Here is a 16,897-nt window from a genome sequence, read left to right as displayed (position 1 = left end):
TAGACATATTAACCCATAGTTGAAAACATTTCAACTGATTCCTATTGCCTAATGAGTAAAGTTCAAACCTTAGTGCTTAACGTTGAAGGAATTCCACCTCTTTTCCAGTCTGTTATCTCCCTTCACAATATCTATGTCAGCCAATATGGGTATTCTTTGCCACTTTCCTGTTGGTATTTTTGTCTTTCTTTATATCCCTGTAGTACATAAGTATTTAGTGATAATATCTGGCACATGGGAGATACACAAATACCTGTTGACAACATAAATCTGTGAAATAAAGGGGTATACTAAATAATCTCCAAGTCCCTTTCAGCTCTAAATATTATAATCCTATGAACACAACCCATGATTTTCCACTTTTGTTTATGCTAATTTCCTCTTTCTTCATCTGTATTCCAATCCCATTCTTTAAAACCAATTCAAATAGCACCACTTTTCACAAAACCATACTGCATCCCTGCCCCACTAAAGGCTTTTTCTAGTACTAAACACAGCATTTCATAATGTTTTAATGTATTTATCATGTGATGCTATGTATTATAGTTACCTGTTTGTGTCTTTTCTGCTGTGGGCCCCCAAAGATAAGGAATATATTGTCTTTAAATTTTATCTCTCCCTTGCCCTCAGAGTCTGACAGAGGTTTTTTGCATAGAGCTGGTACTTTAATTCTGACAAATATTTACTGTTTCTTCAACACTTCAAAGTTCAGTGACTTTACTGGGAAGGCGGTTTTCTCCACTTCTACAGTTCTTACCCCTCTGTGGCATAGTGGTTTATGTGAGCTTCTTCAGCCACCAAAAACATTTTTTTTTAATTAAAAAAAATGATCACTGGTCCAGCCAACTCCATCACAATGACCATCTTTTCAATTAGGCTGATTCTTGGGCCAATGCCAGACAGCCTGCAGCTGGGGCAATCTTCCAAATCTTTCCAGAGCTTGTGCTCCATCAGTTCAGCCTTTTTGGAGAAGCTATAGTCACCTCTAAGCCAAGGTGAGGCATCAGAGGTGGTGGACTTGTCAGTGAAAAAATAAATACCGAGTAGAGTGAGTGGGATTACAAACATTGGTCAAGGTCATAAGAATTCAATCTGGGAAGGATCATGTTAACAGACAAGTCCAAGCCCCTCATTTTTCAGAGAATCAAACAGGAAACACAGAAGGGAATTGACTTGTCCAAGGTCATACAAGGACAAATAACAGCTGAGATTCCCAGATCCTTTGACTCCAAATCCAGAGCTTTCTCCCTCATCCCTTTTTCCCCCTTCACCTTTTCTTCCCTCACCACCCCTTCCCTACTGGCTTTCAAGAGTGGCTTAAAGAGAAACACCTATAATGTAATTATTGAACCTACAAACTGTCAACTCTGGTGAGAACATTAGAAATTGCCTAATTCAGTCTTCCACATGGAGTAAAGTGCAGTAAGGGAACTAAGTTTCAAAGCATGGAGGAGGCTGGCTTTCCTAATGGCACAACCATAATCACAGGAAATTAAATTTTTATATAAGGGCAAAGCTGATGTAAAAACTATATAGAGAAAATCTATTGGCAATTCACTCCTTAGATCCCGCTGGTCCATTTTCCTCCCTCCCACCCTCGCCCTTCTCTCCCCTTTTCCTTCACCTAGAACTTAGGATCAACCTGCTCCCGATCTATCATTTACTCGAGTTTTGGGTTTGACTTAGAATACTTTGGGGAGGATCCCCAACGGCCCTTATCCTGCGGCTTAAAAGACTTCCCTTTTAGAACAACTCCAACTATTTCCTCTACTTGGGTTCTAAGATTCTCACGCCCAGGCCACTGTAGTGTCTACAGTCAGATCTGATCCCTTCTATTTGACGACCCCCGGGAAGTCTCCCAGCCACTAGCTTTGGAGGAGCAAAGGTTTTAAATGTGGAAAGCAGGGTTTTGAAACCCCCTTTTTTTGTTTTCAGGAGGCTTTAGGGAAGCTGCTCCACTTGGATTACGTTTTACCCCGGGGCCAGGGTATTCCGAGGGGATAACTATACTAGTCGAAGGTGGGGTAGGGAGTATCCTTGGCTTGGACACTGGTCTCCTTATCCTTTCTCATATCCCTCTGAGCTCACAATCCCGGAGGGCGGAGGAGTCTTGGGGATGGGGGTCGCAGAGAGGCAGCTATTAACTCCGGGACGAACCAGCACTTAGACGCATTTTTCCTTCCTTCTTTCCTTCCCTCTGCTTTCCATATTATTTCCTTCCTTCTCTTGTCTTCCTTCTTTTTTCCTCTCTCTCTGTCTCTCTCTCTTCTCTTTCTTTCTTTCTTTCCTTCCGAGAGTCAGGCAAGACGATCGTCTTTGAGAAGGTTTCGTGAATTCTATCGGTTTCAGAGACTCACAAACCGAGACTTGTGTGGGTCGCCCTTCCCATTTCACATATTCCTCTCAGCCCAGAGAGAATCCTATAGACTTCTTGCAGAGTTCCAAGTGGACACATAGAAATGGGGCAGCAACTGAAATTGAGACAAGGAAGTTCCCCAGATTTACCCCTGCCTCCAAGATCCGGGAAAACAGCAATCTGAGGTGGAAATGAGCCCACAGAGAAGTACCAGGTAGGGTGTAACCAGTTTTGGGGAAAGAAGAAAGAAACCTAGTATTCTAAGTTGTAAGGGGAGGGACAGCTAGGTAGCGCAGTGGATAGGGCAGGGGGTGGTTAGGAAGATCTGAGTTCAAATGCGACCTCAGACACTTAACACTTCCTAGCTTTGTGACCCTGGGCAAGTCACTTAATTCCAATCCCCTCAGCAAATAAAATAAAATACAATTGTAAGGAGAGGATCCTTTCAGCTAGGCGAAATAAACGTCTAGGCTGAGCTTTGAAAATGTGTCTGAGGCTCATAGCAGCAGCCTCATCTCATGGCAGGAGATGGAATACTGGAGTATAAAGTGAAGTAAAAAAACGAACTGTAATTTAGCTGGAACTTGAATATGTAAAGTGTAATCATTTGGATCAAGGCTTGGAAAACATGACTAGGAAAGTGTCATCCTAGAAGCAATTGATTCTATCCTAAAAACTTATCAGCACAGAGTGATCAGGTATGTATGTTAGAAATATTTCAGTAGCCCTATAAAAAGAGAGATTGGAGACAGGGAGGTAACTTTCTAAAATTATAATTTTATTTTGTCAATCAACAAAAATCTACCCCTCTCCCTCCCACCTGCTCTAAGCTCCTACCCCAAGAATAAACAATGAAGGAAAAACTGCCAAACATGTACAGTCAAACAAAACTAATTAGGAGGATATTGCACTATAACAGTTTTGACAATTGGGACTGGAGGTTTGAACATAGTGACTCTATGAATGGGGAAAAGGAAATGAGATGTGAATTTAGCATTTATCAGACTATTGTCTGGTTAGATATTAGAGAGATTGTATCAACAGAAACAGGAAAGTGGGGAGAAAGTACGGAAGTGTGGATGGCGAAGTGAAGAAATCATAGGATACTTTTGTTTTTATCCTTACTTACCTGCTTTTGCTTCCATTTCCAAAATGTCTTTTAAAAATTCAGAATTAAGTTTCCTGTTCAGCCACATTTTTCTCTTTAAGAACTCTCTTTCTTCCCATCATATTTCCTTACTGGAATCATCTCTTCAAAATGTCTTTCTGGAGTGTTTTCTGTCATTCTTCAGATAACTTCCTGGAGTGGAATTTTCTTTTTTTACCCTTTTCATTTTGAAGATCTCATGGTCACAAAAATTCAAGCAAAGATATTAGCCTCTTTTAGATGGTGCTCTGTACTCTATATCAAAGCTTCTTAAATTTAAGGGTATAAATTTCATATGGAGTCTTGTAACAATGTGGGAATTATCAGTATTTGATTTATATATCTATATAGCTAAGCTTGTGTAAAAAGTCAGGCAAAAAGGGGTTGTGAGTGGTAAAAGTTTAAGAAGCTGTGCTCTGTACCTTCCATCTATTGTGTACATATCTTTATGTACTTAGTTTTTGATATGTACTTTCCTCTTGGATTGTGAGCTTTTTATGGGCAAAATTGTCTTTTTGTCTTTCTTTGCATCCCCAGTATCAGCACTTACTTCGGCTGCCTGGCTAAATTCCTTCACTGTGTCCAAACATTAAAATATAATTTTCTTAACCAGTTGTTCACCTTTCCTACGTGGAATTTTTCCTTACTTTTCTATTAGTATTTTGTTACCTATTCTCTCACAGTCTAGAGTCCATGACAGATTTTGCTTAGTTCATAAATTCCATAATGATTATTTGCTCCTCAGATGCCCATCATTTCTATTTAAATAATCTGTTCCTTCTTATTGAGAAGAATTAAGTCTAGAATGCCAATTCCCTTTTGGCTTCCTACTCCTTTTAAAGAATGAAAACAAGAAGACAAGCCAAGATTGTCAATTCTTTCAGCAGAAAAAGTACTCCAGCAAACATCTGCATGATCAAAGTGCTTTCCATCCAGGTTTGTAACCTGCTAATTCATGAGAAAGCCATCTGTACTAGTTGCCTCCACTTCCTCTTTTCTAAACTCTTGCAGTATGGCATTTGACCTCATCAATCAAATGACGACAGCAATTGTCTGCTCCTAAGGTACCCATGATCTGCCAAATATAATGGCCCTTTTCCCAAATCTTCACCTTTACTTTTCTTCACTGCTAATGACTTTTCCCTATTGAATATTCTCTCTTCTCTGAATTTTCATGTTCTTTCCTAATCATCCATCTATCTGATCATTCTTTAATATCCTTTGCTAGTTCTTCATCCATGTCATGTTCCTCCTCCTCAATCCCCCAAATCATGACCATCGACTAATGTTCTGTACTAGGCCTTGTCTGAGTAAGCTCATCAGCTCCTTAAGTTCAATTATCATCTATCTGTAAGATAATTCCCAAATGATATATTCAGCCCTAGTCTCTTTCCTGGACTAGTCATTTATCAAAACTCTCTTAAATAACATGAATTGGTTATTTACAAACATAAATGGTCTAAACAAAACATCTTCCCCTTCCCTCCCACAAAGTTCCCTATTATTGTCAAGGGTACTCCCAGTCACTCAGCTAGATGGCATAATGGATATTGGTGCACATGGACTGGAGAGATTGAAAATTCTACCTCAAAAACATAATAGCTGCATAGCTCTGAACAAGTGGCTTTCTGCCTGTTTCACCTATAAAATGAGAATACTAGCACCTGCCCCTAGGTTCATTGTGAGGATAAAATGCAGCATTTTCTAAGCTTTGCAAACCTTCAAGTGCTATATAAATACTATTCATTGCTCAGGTTCACAACCTTGGTGTCATTTTTAACTTCTCACCCATATCTCACTTATCCAATCCATTGCTGAATCTTTTTATCTTTACAATCTCCTATAGATTCCTTTCTCTCCACTTTCAGAGGCATTATGATAGGTTAGAGCATTATGATAGGTTAGACATTCATTACTCCTTTCGACTATTGCCAATAATCTTCTGGTTGGGCACCCTGCCTAAATTTTTCCTACTCCAAACCATCTTTTACCCCCTCCAGGATCATACATAAAGTTCTTCACAACCTAGCCCTTTCCTACCAGGGCAGTTTTCTTCCATTTTATTTCCTTCCTTGGACTCTTATGATCCACTTACATTGGCCTGGAGGCAGTCAAGTGCCTTGATAGAGGGCCACATTTGGAATCAGGAAGACACAAGTTCAAATCCAGCATCAGATATTGATCATGTGACTCTGTTTCCTTAGCTATAATAAATTATAAAGATAGGGATGTTGTGACAAATGAAATATTTGCAATAAAATGGGACAGGACCTGACACATAGTAAGGACTTTCCATTGCTCATCTCTACATTTGCACTGGCTTTCTCTTATACTTGGAATCCTCCTCCCCTCTACCCCCACTTCCTGATTTCCCTTCCTCCTTCTCTTCAGATTAACTTCCATTTACTTTTCTTTTAGGTACCTTGTCAATTATATTTTTTGCCCCCATCAGAATGTGAACATTTTTTTTTTTTTTGGTCTTCTCAGCATTTAACATGTTTCAGGGACATCGGAAGCACTTAATGCCTATTGATAGTCAAACTCATCTTTTGTCTAGTGTCTATATTGCATTTTTTAGCCTCCACTGACTCTCTAAAATGCTGCCATGTTTTCACGTTTGAGTGCTTAGATTTCCTCATTTACCTTCTTTATATGCAAGGTTACTCCCACTGGAATTCCTTCTGAATAAAGTACACCTTTCTTCCAAAACCAAATTCTAGTCCAGTCTCATCTCACTAAAGCTCAGTGATACCTACATCAAATTTACCTCTTGTATTAAGATCTCTAATTCTCCCTATTAGCTATGGTATATAAAAATGTAGACACCTGAGGCCTAACAGTTTTATAGTTTCTCAGTTTCCTATGGATTATTCTTGTTAGGAGCTTTCTATACCATCGAGCTTATTGGCTAAATGTTGGCAAGTTTTCTTTCCCCTTACAGCCATTTTGATCAGATTCAAGTCTTCAAATAAATTCATTTTAATTAGCTCTTTTTAGATGTATTTCATCTGGCTAAATCATCCCTAAATTTTCTTAGCTCCTTTTTTTTTTTTTCTGAATTCCCTCCCTTCCATCAGTAATAGGAATAAATTTGACTGTAATGTTTATTTTAGCAATGTCTTCTCTTTATAATAAATTCTGAGAGCAAGGCTCCATCTAATCCTTCTATCCCAGAGTCCAGCACAGTGCTCTAGACAATCAGCACTTAATAAACATCAAATTTCTCTGAATGGTTCCATGCTCAAATTCTTGCAGTACATAGAAAGACCCAAGAGGTTAATCAGACAAAGGCATAGCCAGGCAAGGAGATGTTATAATAGAAAGTGCAGATGTTCTAATTTTTCCTGTTACAATGCTCAGAGCAGGGAGATAATGGTCAATGTATACTGTCTGAAAACTTAGTGCATTTCCTTAAGTAAAAACTAGCTCTCCCTTCCTATTATCTGCTTTCACTTTGAGTTCCCAGAAACTGAGCCTGATGAACAGAACTATTTTTTTAAAGTCCTTCCAGCAACAAAAGCAGCTACACCCAAAGAAAGAATACTGGGAAACGAAATGTGAACTATCTGCATTTTTGTTTTTCTTCCCGGGTTATTTATACCTTCTGAATCCAATTCTCCCTGTGCAACAAGAGAACTGTTCGGTTCTGCAAACATATATTGTATCTAGGATATACTGCAACATATCCAACATATAAAGGACTGCTTGCCATCTAGGGGAGGGAGTGGAGGGAGGGGAAAAAAATCGGAACAGAAATGAGGGCAAGGGATAATGTAAAAAAAATTACCCTGGCATGGATTCTGTCAATATAAAGTAATTATTAAATAAAAATTTTAAAAAAATAAAATAAATAAAAATAAAGTCCTTCCAGCAGATTTGATTCTGGACTTAGGTTCAAAGGTAGCCACAGCACTATGCCAGTGCTCTCCCACTTTGGCTCTCTGCCCATGTTTTCATCCTCCCCCATGGTTCCCTCTTCATTACTTCCAGTTCCAACTTTGATTTATATGCCTTAATTTTACAAAAAAATCCAGATGAATTTGTTAGGCTTTGACTAGCCATATGTGATTCATTGGTCAAACCAGCTAAGTGGGAAAGACCCTAAACTCTAAGATGTGTTTTAAGAGTATAGATGCTATTCTCCAAGGAGTTGTGGCAGTTCTGTAGTTAAAATACAGCTTAATCTCTTCACAGCAAACTATATCACACATGATGATACTGAAGTTTATCTGTTGTTATACTCTTTGTAGGCACTTAACAGTTACTGAATGAATACGAATTGAAAGTAGACTGATGGGAACTTTTAGCTAGGGATAAATCTAGGAGGATCCTATTTACAAAACAGGTTTTTTTTTGTTTTGTTTTGTTTTGTTTTCCTGAGGAAAAAGAAAACAACTAATTAGAACAATTAACTGGGTAATTCACAGAAAAAAAATCCTAGCTCAACACTAGGTTTGTGCATACTTCAGTTTCTCTAAATTACTCATATAATTGTTCTGTGCCTTACATAAGTGAAGGCAATTGGCAATTTGCTCCCAACTTCAGGAATTTCCCTTGCTGTTTACTATCACTACTATAAGAGAAAACTTGGTATAACATCAAATGTACTGGACTGGAAATCAGAGGACTTGGGTTGGAAACCTGGCCTTGTTATCTATGTGATATTGATCACCTTGGAATTATCAATCTTAGTTTTCTTATGTCCATAAACAAATAAGGATGGACTAGATGATTTCTTAGGTCCTTAAATCTTTCAGTCTGATGTGTCCATGATACAGAAGATCAGGAGGCTAGATACTCTGAATTCTATTGAAAAAAGGAAAATAAATTCTATGCAAACAACTTCAAAGTCCTCATATTTCCATTCCCTTGTTTCAACTCTTCCTTTCATGATATTTGGAATTGAAACGGACTCAAGCTATCACTCTCATGGTTTAGCCTGGATCTTTTCCCCAAAGCAAGCTACCATGAACTTAACTATCTTCATCCATAAGGCAGTATGGCTTCATGGGGGAAATAGGTTCAACTACTGCCTCAGAGCCTGAGTAAGTCATTTAACATCTCATTCTCCACCTAAAAGAAGGGGGATGGATTCAATGGTTTCTGAAAGTCACTTCTGGCTCTAAATCTATGATCCTAAAACACTGATTAGGAGCTGAGGGCTCTTGTCTCAATTTCCTACCCAAATGAGAAGGCCACAGGAGCTAGAGAAAATGCAGAACAGACATCCCCTTTAAGGAAATTAGAATCACTTCTCTGATTAGCCCCGTTATTCTATCTGCCATTCTGCATAACACATATTCCCAAGACCTTGGATAATGACTGAGCCTAAAATTCTCTGGAACAGGGAAGCATCACTTATAGAAACAGAAAAGCAAGCCTTTTGCTTGACTTTAGTCCCATCTGTAAATTTCCTGAGTTAAAAGAAATGGCAAAACAGATTCCCTTGTGTATAAACAGTAGTCTACAAACTTTTAAAGGAAGTGACATTTCCTCTCTTTCCTATAAAGTCTCTTGTACAGCTACAGTGATGGATTTTGTCTATCTGGATGAGTTGTGATGTGTTATAATGTTTACTGGCCCATGTTTAGTTGGGGATTCTCTGAAGGTAGGGAGTGTGAAACCCAAAATGGAGTTGATAAATATACTTCAATTCACACAGGGAGTCTTCATCCAAGATACTCATATGTGTGTACATCACATCTCACTTCTCACAACTCCTACAAAGTAGGATGTAGGGAAGCTAAGAAGACGAGCATAGCCAGGCCCACATTCTATTTGGCATTGTCCATGGTCACTAGGTGAGGCCCTGGAAATTGGGCTCTGTACATTCGGGCAGGGCCATCTGCTGGCTCAAAATTTTGTCCATGATGCCGAGTTCAGCATCTTGCTGCCCAATGTTGTCAAATGGAGTCCAGGAGAGGTCATGTTGAAGCTTGTAGGCACCAAGAAAATCATGTGGACAACTTGCCCCCCATTCCTAGAGAAGGCAAAAAAGCCATATAAATATACCATACATTTCTATTTTTAAAAATCCTACTATATTCTCATGATATGATTTCTACAGGGTAAAAGTCAGTTACTTGGGGAATTCTCCAAATCTGATAATTATATGCTAAGGTATGAGAATTTTCATTTAATTCTTGAAAGTAGAAAGACTAGAATTCAAGAATCCTCCAGGATTGGTCAGACATGGTTTGTTAAATAGGGAATGAACTAAATTAATAACAATTAAGTTATAACATTGAAATTATCTTGCATACATATAAATATGTACATACATATACACATACATGTACATATATAAAACTAAACTCCAAACCTTCTCCTATTAGTTTCATGCTATTCTTGAGATGATACAGTCATTCACTATCTCCTATAATCCTCAATAAAAATTTTCAAATAAATTTGTGTTCTAGATTACTGTTGTTCTTGGCTAACATACCTGCCTGGCAAAATCAAAGGTTTACTGGGTACAGTGGTTTCTAGGTTTCTATTGGTCTGTTAATGACAACTGATTTACATTAGCTAAATTTTCTTAGGAAATGGTGATAGTTTCTATTACTGTCTGGTCTTTTATCTGTTTCCCTTGTTTTATCATAATTAGACTGTCTAAAAAGGTCAGACTGAAATTGCTGCAACTGCACCAAATCCCTACTTACTTTTATTCTTCTAATTTGCTGTTGATTTTTGACCTTGTCTCTTAACAAGTCAACAGTCTGATACAGACAGCTGCACAGGAATTCTCTTCCTAGTTATTTCCCATCTGTTAAAATGTAATCAATTCCATTTTCTATGCTTCCAATTCCATTTGCCATGATTGGCATGGCATATTCTGTGCTCCCTGATTCTCCTCTTAAACAAAATATTCAAGATCTAGGCATGAGTCTACATGTCTTTGATGTCCTTCCTTTTTTTACTCCTGAGCCATATATTTTCCAACATGTTTTTAATCATCTTCCCTTACTGCCCACTTTCCCATAGAAGTTATTGAATGAGGAGGGGAGGCTCATTGAGTTCTCAGCCTTCTCATTCTTTGTAACAAATGTTGGCACATAAGTACAATTCCCTTTGTAATGTTCTTTTTACAAATATTTATGAATATTTCAACAGATGCCCAAACATCCTAGGAAATTATGCTTTTTATTGCCTATGAATGAACCAAAAACCAATTATGCCAATGCCTTATCTGTCTAGGGAGGTCTTGTGAACTGGAAAGAGCTTCACCTCCATTGTTTATTATTTATTCTCCCTGGGTTGTAAAGGGAGTTGGATTAAATAGCTTCTGTGGTCCCTTCCAGTTATGATCATTCCATTTAGCTGCCACTTCTGGCTGTCCCCTAGTTTTATTTTAAAAAAAAGTAAAAATCGATGTGACTTATCTTCCTCCAGTACCAGGTCCATTTGTCAGTCATTAGACATCAATGCTCAATATTTATAAATGGTCTAAAAACTATGTTCTTTTAGTATCCTTTGCTCCTTCATTCCCCACCCTTCTACTTCCCCCAACTCTGCCACCATTACTGCAAAGATAGAAAAGGGCCCCATATCAGGAATTTTTTTTTCTTTTTTGGGGGGTGAGCTAATGAATTAATCACTTTGTGAAAAGCCTACTTGTTAGTTAGCTAGATGATCATTGGAAAGCAAAGTCTGTTGCCAGGCCTATACCTAGGCTCATTCTTTCCCTTAAAAAAAAAAAAAAAACACACACACACAAAAGAGCTACAGCGTTTTTTGCCATTGGCAACTATATAAATGTATTCTTATGGATTTCACAAAGAGATTTCTTAAAGGGTAAATTTGCTCAGGTGTATCCTGTCTCACACTGACAAAGAATGCAATCCTCCTACCTTTGGTGAAAGGATGGAAAAGTATTGCTGTCCATTATCCCTTTTATAGAGGTAGTAAATATTTCCAGGTTTTTTCACCATATTACAAGCTGCATGGTGCAGTTCAGCATCTCTTTGAGCATCTTCCAATACCTGAGTACCATCAAAAACAACAACAAATGAAACAATGGACAGAATCCATATTGTCATCCAGCTAAAATTCTACATATTTTTCTGTCTGAAGGTAGCTTTGGTTTTCTGGCTTTATCCACAATAGTGAAAATAAAAATGAAATATTTAAGCAATTTTGAAGAAATATAAACTAACCTATTTTTAACACAGTACCTATTTTTTTTTCTTGATCCCTTAGCTTCCACTAGTCTTGTTTTTCATTATCCATGCCTTTGTGTTTGTATACATTATCTGGTCCAAATAATTCTCTCTGCACCACAAGATGAAGTTTACCTTGTCTTAGAGAGATGAGCTATGACCAATCTGTTTATACTCTGACTTGTTTGCAAAGATATAAAATGCAAAAACATATTCTACCCTAATATAGAGTTATGCAACAGTTGCCCATAATTAAAAGAACACTTTGTAACATTTAAGATTTTACTTTGTAATGTGGAGAACTGAAATTTGGGGGAGGGGGGGAGGGGGAAAGGATTAGGTTACTAGAAACTGTATCAAAATCTGAACCCTTTGTATTTTTTCTTTTTCCTAAGAGTTTCCTAATATGTATTGAGGACAGAGAAGAATGTCCTATTGAACTGGACTCTGGCCTGAACTGCTGAACCATCTATTCCATAACTGCTCCCCCTATTGATCTGACAGACCTACATGGTTAATACTTTGTTCAAACAGACTAGTAGCAGTTACATAGTAAAAAAAAATAATAATAATAGTAATTAACTTAGGCCTGAAAAATAAATACAAAGTAAGAAGCCTGCATCCAAACCATGGGAAAATAGCAATATTTTCCTTACCTTCCTGGCCTGTGTTTGCAAATGCCGGATTTGCTCAGCTATAACTATCAGCTTGTTTGTAGCATTTGCTCTGATGAATTCATCAGCCTATGAAAGAAAAGAAAACTCAATGAAAGCTAGAAAAGGATGTCTTTTTATGAGCTAAAAATTCAGAGAACTCTTTAGTAAGCATAAATTTTCAGTCAAGCAGGCAGTTAACAAGCATTTGTTCACTGTATTAGGCACTGTACTAAAAAGGAAGAATACAAAGAATAGTCAAAAAACACACAAACAACAATTTTAAAAACCCTGTTTCAACTTCAAACTATGGTCTCTGCCTTAGAAGAGTTCACATTCTAATGGGAGAGTTAACATGAAAATAATTTTTTTTTTTTGAACATGTAGTACACAGTAAATGGAAGATAATATAGGGAACACAGGTGGGGAGAGGGAAGAGTACAGGTTTGGTAAGGAGAAAGCGGAATGGATCCCTAGGAAAGGCTTCCTGGAGAAGGTGGTATCTAAACTGTCTTGAATCAAGGGGGGAGGCAGGGTAGAGAGGGAGAGCATTTTAAGAATGGTACATTATCAGTGAAAAGGCATGAAGCTAGGAGATTAAGTGCTATGATCACAGAAGAACCAGTATGTGAAGGGAAGAAAAGTGTAAGAAGTATAAGAAGTTATAAAAAGTATAAGAAGACTTGGAAATATAGGAAGAAGCCAGGTTATGAATAGCCTGAAAATAAAACATCAGATTTTATATCTGATCCTGGTGATAACAAAGAGCCACTAAATTTTACTGAGTTAGAGAGCAATATGGTCTGAAAGTATACTTTTAGGGAAATTATTTCGTGTAGTGACTGGAGAATGGACTGGAACAGGGAGATCCGAGGCAGGAAGACTAACCAGAAGGTTATTGAAATAGTTCAAGGATAAGATGATAAGGACTTGCAGGGGTGATGTGAACTACAGCTGTGAGAGTGGCAAAAAGGAGGAGGGGACATTATAGATAGGGAAGTTGGGGAAGAATACTGTTAGACACTGAGAAATATAGAAAAATAAATACAATTCATACCTTCAAGGTTTTTACAACTTAGAAGTTATCCTAACAATTCACTAGTGGAAAGAATAGCCAAATGAATCTGATGTTCTATAATCTTGACTATGCCACTTAACAGTCAGTCAATAAACATTACATTATTTATTAAGTGCCAGAATGGTGCTAAGGGTGCTTTACAAATATTATTTCATTTGATTCTCACAACACTCCTGAGAAATAGGTGTACCCTATAATGCTGAAAAAAATCAAGGCAGAGGTTAAGTCACTTGCCCAAGGAGAGAACAGGGTTTTCCTAACTCCAAATGTTTGATCTGTTCACTGTTCAGTTTGATCTAGCTGCCAGAGGAATAACATTTTCTGTTATGGGCCACAACTTAACAAGGTGCTAAGTGGAATTGATAGAGGCAATGGTTATTTAGCATGATGCTTAACACTTCTCTAGTTCAGTACATGTACTTAGTATTTACTATAGTTTTATAAGATTCACACCTTTGATAAGAGAGCATATATAAGCTAGGAGCCTCAGCCAGGATTCAGTCGGGGAGATTCAGAAGCCAGAGAAGGCAGGCAGGAGCTCAAGCTCTCAGAACCAAGGCCAGACTGAAAGGATCTCCAGAAAGCTTCCCAGCTCCAGTAAGGAGATAATAAAGGATCTTGACTATAAGAAAGCTAACTGGACCACAGGAAAGGAGAAAACACTTGGAAAGGGACAATAAAGGATTTGGACTTTAATCCCTGGCTGCACTTGTGGTGAGTACTGAACTGAAAGGAAGGCTTCTTCCAGAGATCCCCCAAAGAAAAAGAAACAGAGAATATTACATTTTAGAGAGAATATTATAATATTTCTTCCAAACTCCCTGCTCCAATTTTTTTTATATGATAAAATAGATGTGTAATGAAAAGGGCTGGACATAGCAAAGAGCAATATCTTAAAAGATCTCCTAACAAACTTTATATAGCTACTGGTAGAAACTCCAGTAGGTCCAGATCCCTTGCCACTCTATACACATTCAAAGTAAGCAGGAAGAAGAAAGAACTCTGAAGCCTTCCCATGTAACTCCAATTACCCAAATAAAATTATCCAGTACTGTGCTTTCTCATCAGTTATGTTTCTAAGTCATGTAATTAAATTCTTTATCACTTCATCACCACATACAAAGTACTTTGCTAGGAGCTAGGGAAAGCAGAAAAATAAAAATATTAGCATTTGCTTACAATCTAATAGGATCCATTTGATGTGCTTGAGACCTCTCTCTAAAGTAAAGATGTAAATGGTACAGTATGTTAAATGTGAATGTAAAGATCTCCTGGGTACTAGTGGGTTACTCAAACTGTTATCTTCCCCTCATTTCTGCCATATAAATAGCCTACTCCCTTTCTGATGGTACATTTCTTATAATGACTTCTGGTATATAGGTCATTATTGATATAAAATGAAAATATCACAAATGAGAATATAAGCATAACAAGAATATGAAGTGCTCTTTTAACTTGTGCATTTGATACACACACATACAGACAATATATACACACACACATATATATCCACGTACACATACATTGTAAACTACTCAATGTTAGCTAATTGTTTCTTGCATATTTCTTGTATATGCTTTCTCAACTTACCTAGCTCCAAAAAGACCAAATCTTATTCCCACCAATAGCATCCAAGACAATTCTATAAATATAGGAGACACTCAGTAATTGCCTTCCCTGTCCATGGAGTATTTACAAAATCAGCATGTAAGCTTAGAAGAATTAAAAATTGTGCCTCCAATATTCTATACTAATTTTCCTCACAATAGTCTGATAATATACCACTTATCTACCTGTGTAAATTAGCATCTTTTGACCCATAGTTTTTCCCCCATTCTAAAAAGGAGAAGATAAAAGTCACAGAAAGTCATAAAAATCTGAATTTTCCTTTACTGGAAAATGGGACCAAGAAATCTATCAAAGGTGCAGTTGAGAAAATGGTTACCTTTATTTATCATCATCAAGGGCACTCTAAGGCAGTGGGAACAATGGGAACATTTTTCATTACTATCATCAAATATCACAATGTTTCTAAAACACAAGTAATCTTTTAGAGGCAAAGTGCAGAAGTAACATTGTATGAGAAGAAACTTCCACTGGAAATGAAAACTATGTGAGATTGAAAACTGAGATAATTTGGGAAAATCATCTACTATACTGTTATTTGTTGGTATGGATAGCTTTGTATTGCACATGACAGAATTTTTGAATGGGATCATCTAGTTCAACCCGTAACTTCTAACCGTGCAACCTTGAGCAAATCACTTAACCTTTCAGTTCCCTTATCTGTAAAAACAAAGGGGTTGGACATGAAGGCTTCTGAGGTCCCTTCCAGCTCCAATCATCATCAAGCATTTATTAAACACCTACTATAGTGTTAAGCCTTAGAGATACAAAGAAAAGCAAAAGTAGTCCCTCTGCTCTCAAAGAATTTACTGCCTACTGGGGGCACCACAAACAAGCATAAACAAGATATGTGTGTATACATATATGTATGGACATACAAATACACATGTGTTGTGTACATGTATATATATATATAAATGCCTGCTCTGGCTACCGTCATCAGGTAATATACAAAGGTCTCTCCAACCTTCCAAGGACAAAGTCTCCTTAATCTTGCCACAAGCTAGGAATCTTCTTCCATCCTTCTTTCTCCTCAAAAAAAATAAAAATAAATAAAAAGGCTAAGACTTTTCCCTATCCTCACAAAGCTCAAGTACTGCCTTCCATATTCCCCACAAGAGCCAAGTCTTTCTACCACTTCCACACCAAACTCTACGATCCTCACCCAGATCTGGTCCTTCCCTCATCCACTCACTCCCAGGTATTTTTTCTTCCCCTCCCTCCCATCACCTCACCTCTATATTCTTTTCCCTCTTCCTCCATCCCACCAGAACCCCGGCATCCTCCCCTCTCGCCCCCACCATATTCTCTCTCCCCACCCCTCCCTTCTCTCGGCTCTCTCTCCTCTCCCCCTGTCCCAGGCTCTCTCTGCTCCCTTCTCGTCTCTCTCCCCTCACCTTCTGGACCTGCTGAGCGAGCTCCACGAGGTCCTCAGGGTTCCCTATGCGGCGGGTGTGGTAAGGGGTCACCAGGAACTGGTCGGACGAGACCGTGGAGACGGCGTTGTTGCAGTTGGCGGGATCCTGGTGAGTCTCCATAGTGGTCTCTACGAGTGAAACATGAGCCCTGAGCATGTAGTCGGCGGACACTAAGCATCTGCCTCAACCCCGCCGCCCCCAGCCCTCTTACCTGGCTGAGGGTCCGTCCCCCCGCCCGCCTCAGTTCCCACCACGTCGTCTTCACAGACCGACGCCTCAGGAGCCGCCATGTTCCCGACTCTGGAGAAGCCCGACAGGTGACGCATGCGCTGTGAGGAAGAGGCGGGCTAATGGAAGGGCTACGTCAGGGGGCGTGGCTTTAAAATAAGGTCGCGCCTCCTGGAGAGGGGCTGACGGGACTAAGCTCGCTGCCTCCTGGTTGGGAAGCGGGGCTTCGTTG

The 16,897-nt window shown here is 38.5% G+C and overlaps 1 protein-coding gene across 1 annotated transcript; it reads right to left on the bottom strand.

Annotated features, from left to right (window-relative positions):
- Positions 1 to 9,133: 9,133 nt before the first annotated feature.
- Positions 9,134 to 16,778, bottom strand: C3H1orf50 (chromosome 3 C1orf50 homolog). The gene is made up of 5 exons (XM_051987930.1): positions 16,649 to 16,778; positions 16,417 to 16,565; positions 12,319 to 12,405; positions 11,354 to 11,485; positions 9,134 to 9,483 (listed from the first exon to the last, which is right to left on the bottom strand). Exons 1-5 carry the CDS (start codon positions 16,761 to 16,763, stop codon positions 9,301 to 9,303), a joined length of 666 nt encoding a protein of 221 aa, XP_051843890.1. The 5' UTR covers positions 16,764 to 16,778; the 3' UTR covers positions 9,134 to 9,300.
- Between the last annotated feature and the right edge of the window lie 119 nt (positions 16,779 to 16,897).

This window comes from Antechinus flavipes, chromosome 3 (genome assembly GCF_016432865.1).
Source record: "Antechinus flavipes isolate AdamAnt ecotype Samford, QLD, Australia chromosome 3, AdamAnt_v2, whole genome shotgun sequence".
In the NCBI taxonomy this organism is placed as follows: Eukaryota; Metazoa; Chordata; class Mammalia; order Dasyuromorphia; family Dasyuridae; genus Antechinus; species Antechinus flavipes.
Note: the sequence above shows the minus strand (reverse complement) of the source record. Positions and strands in the feature narration are given on the sequence as shown.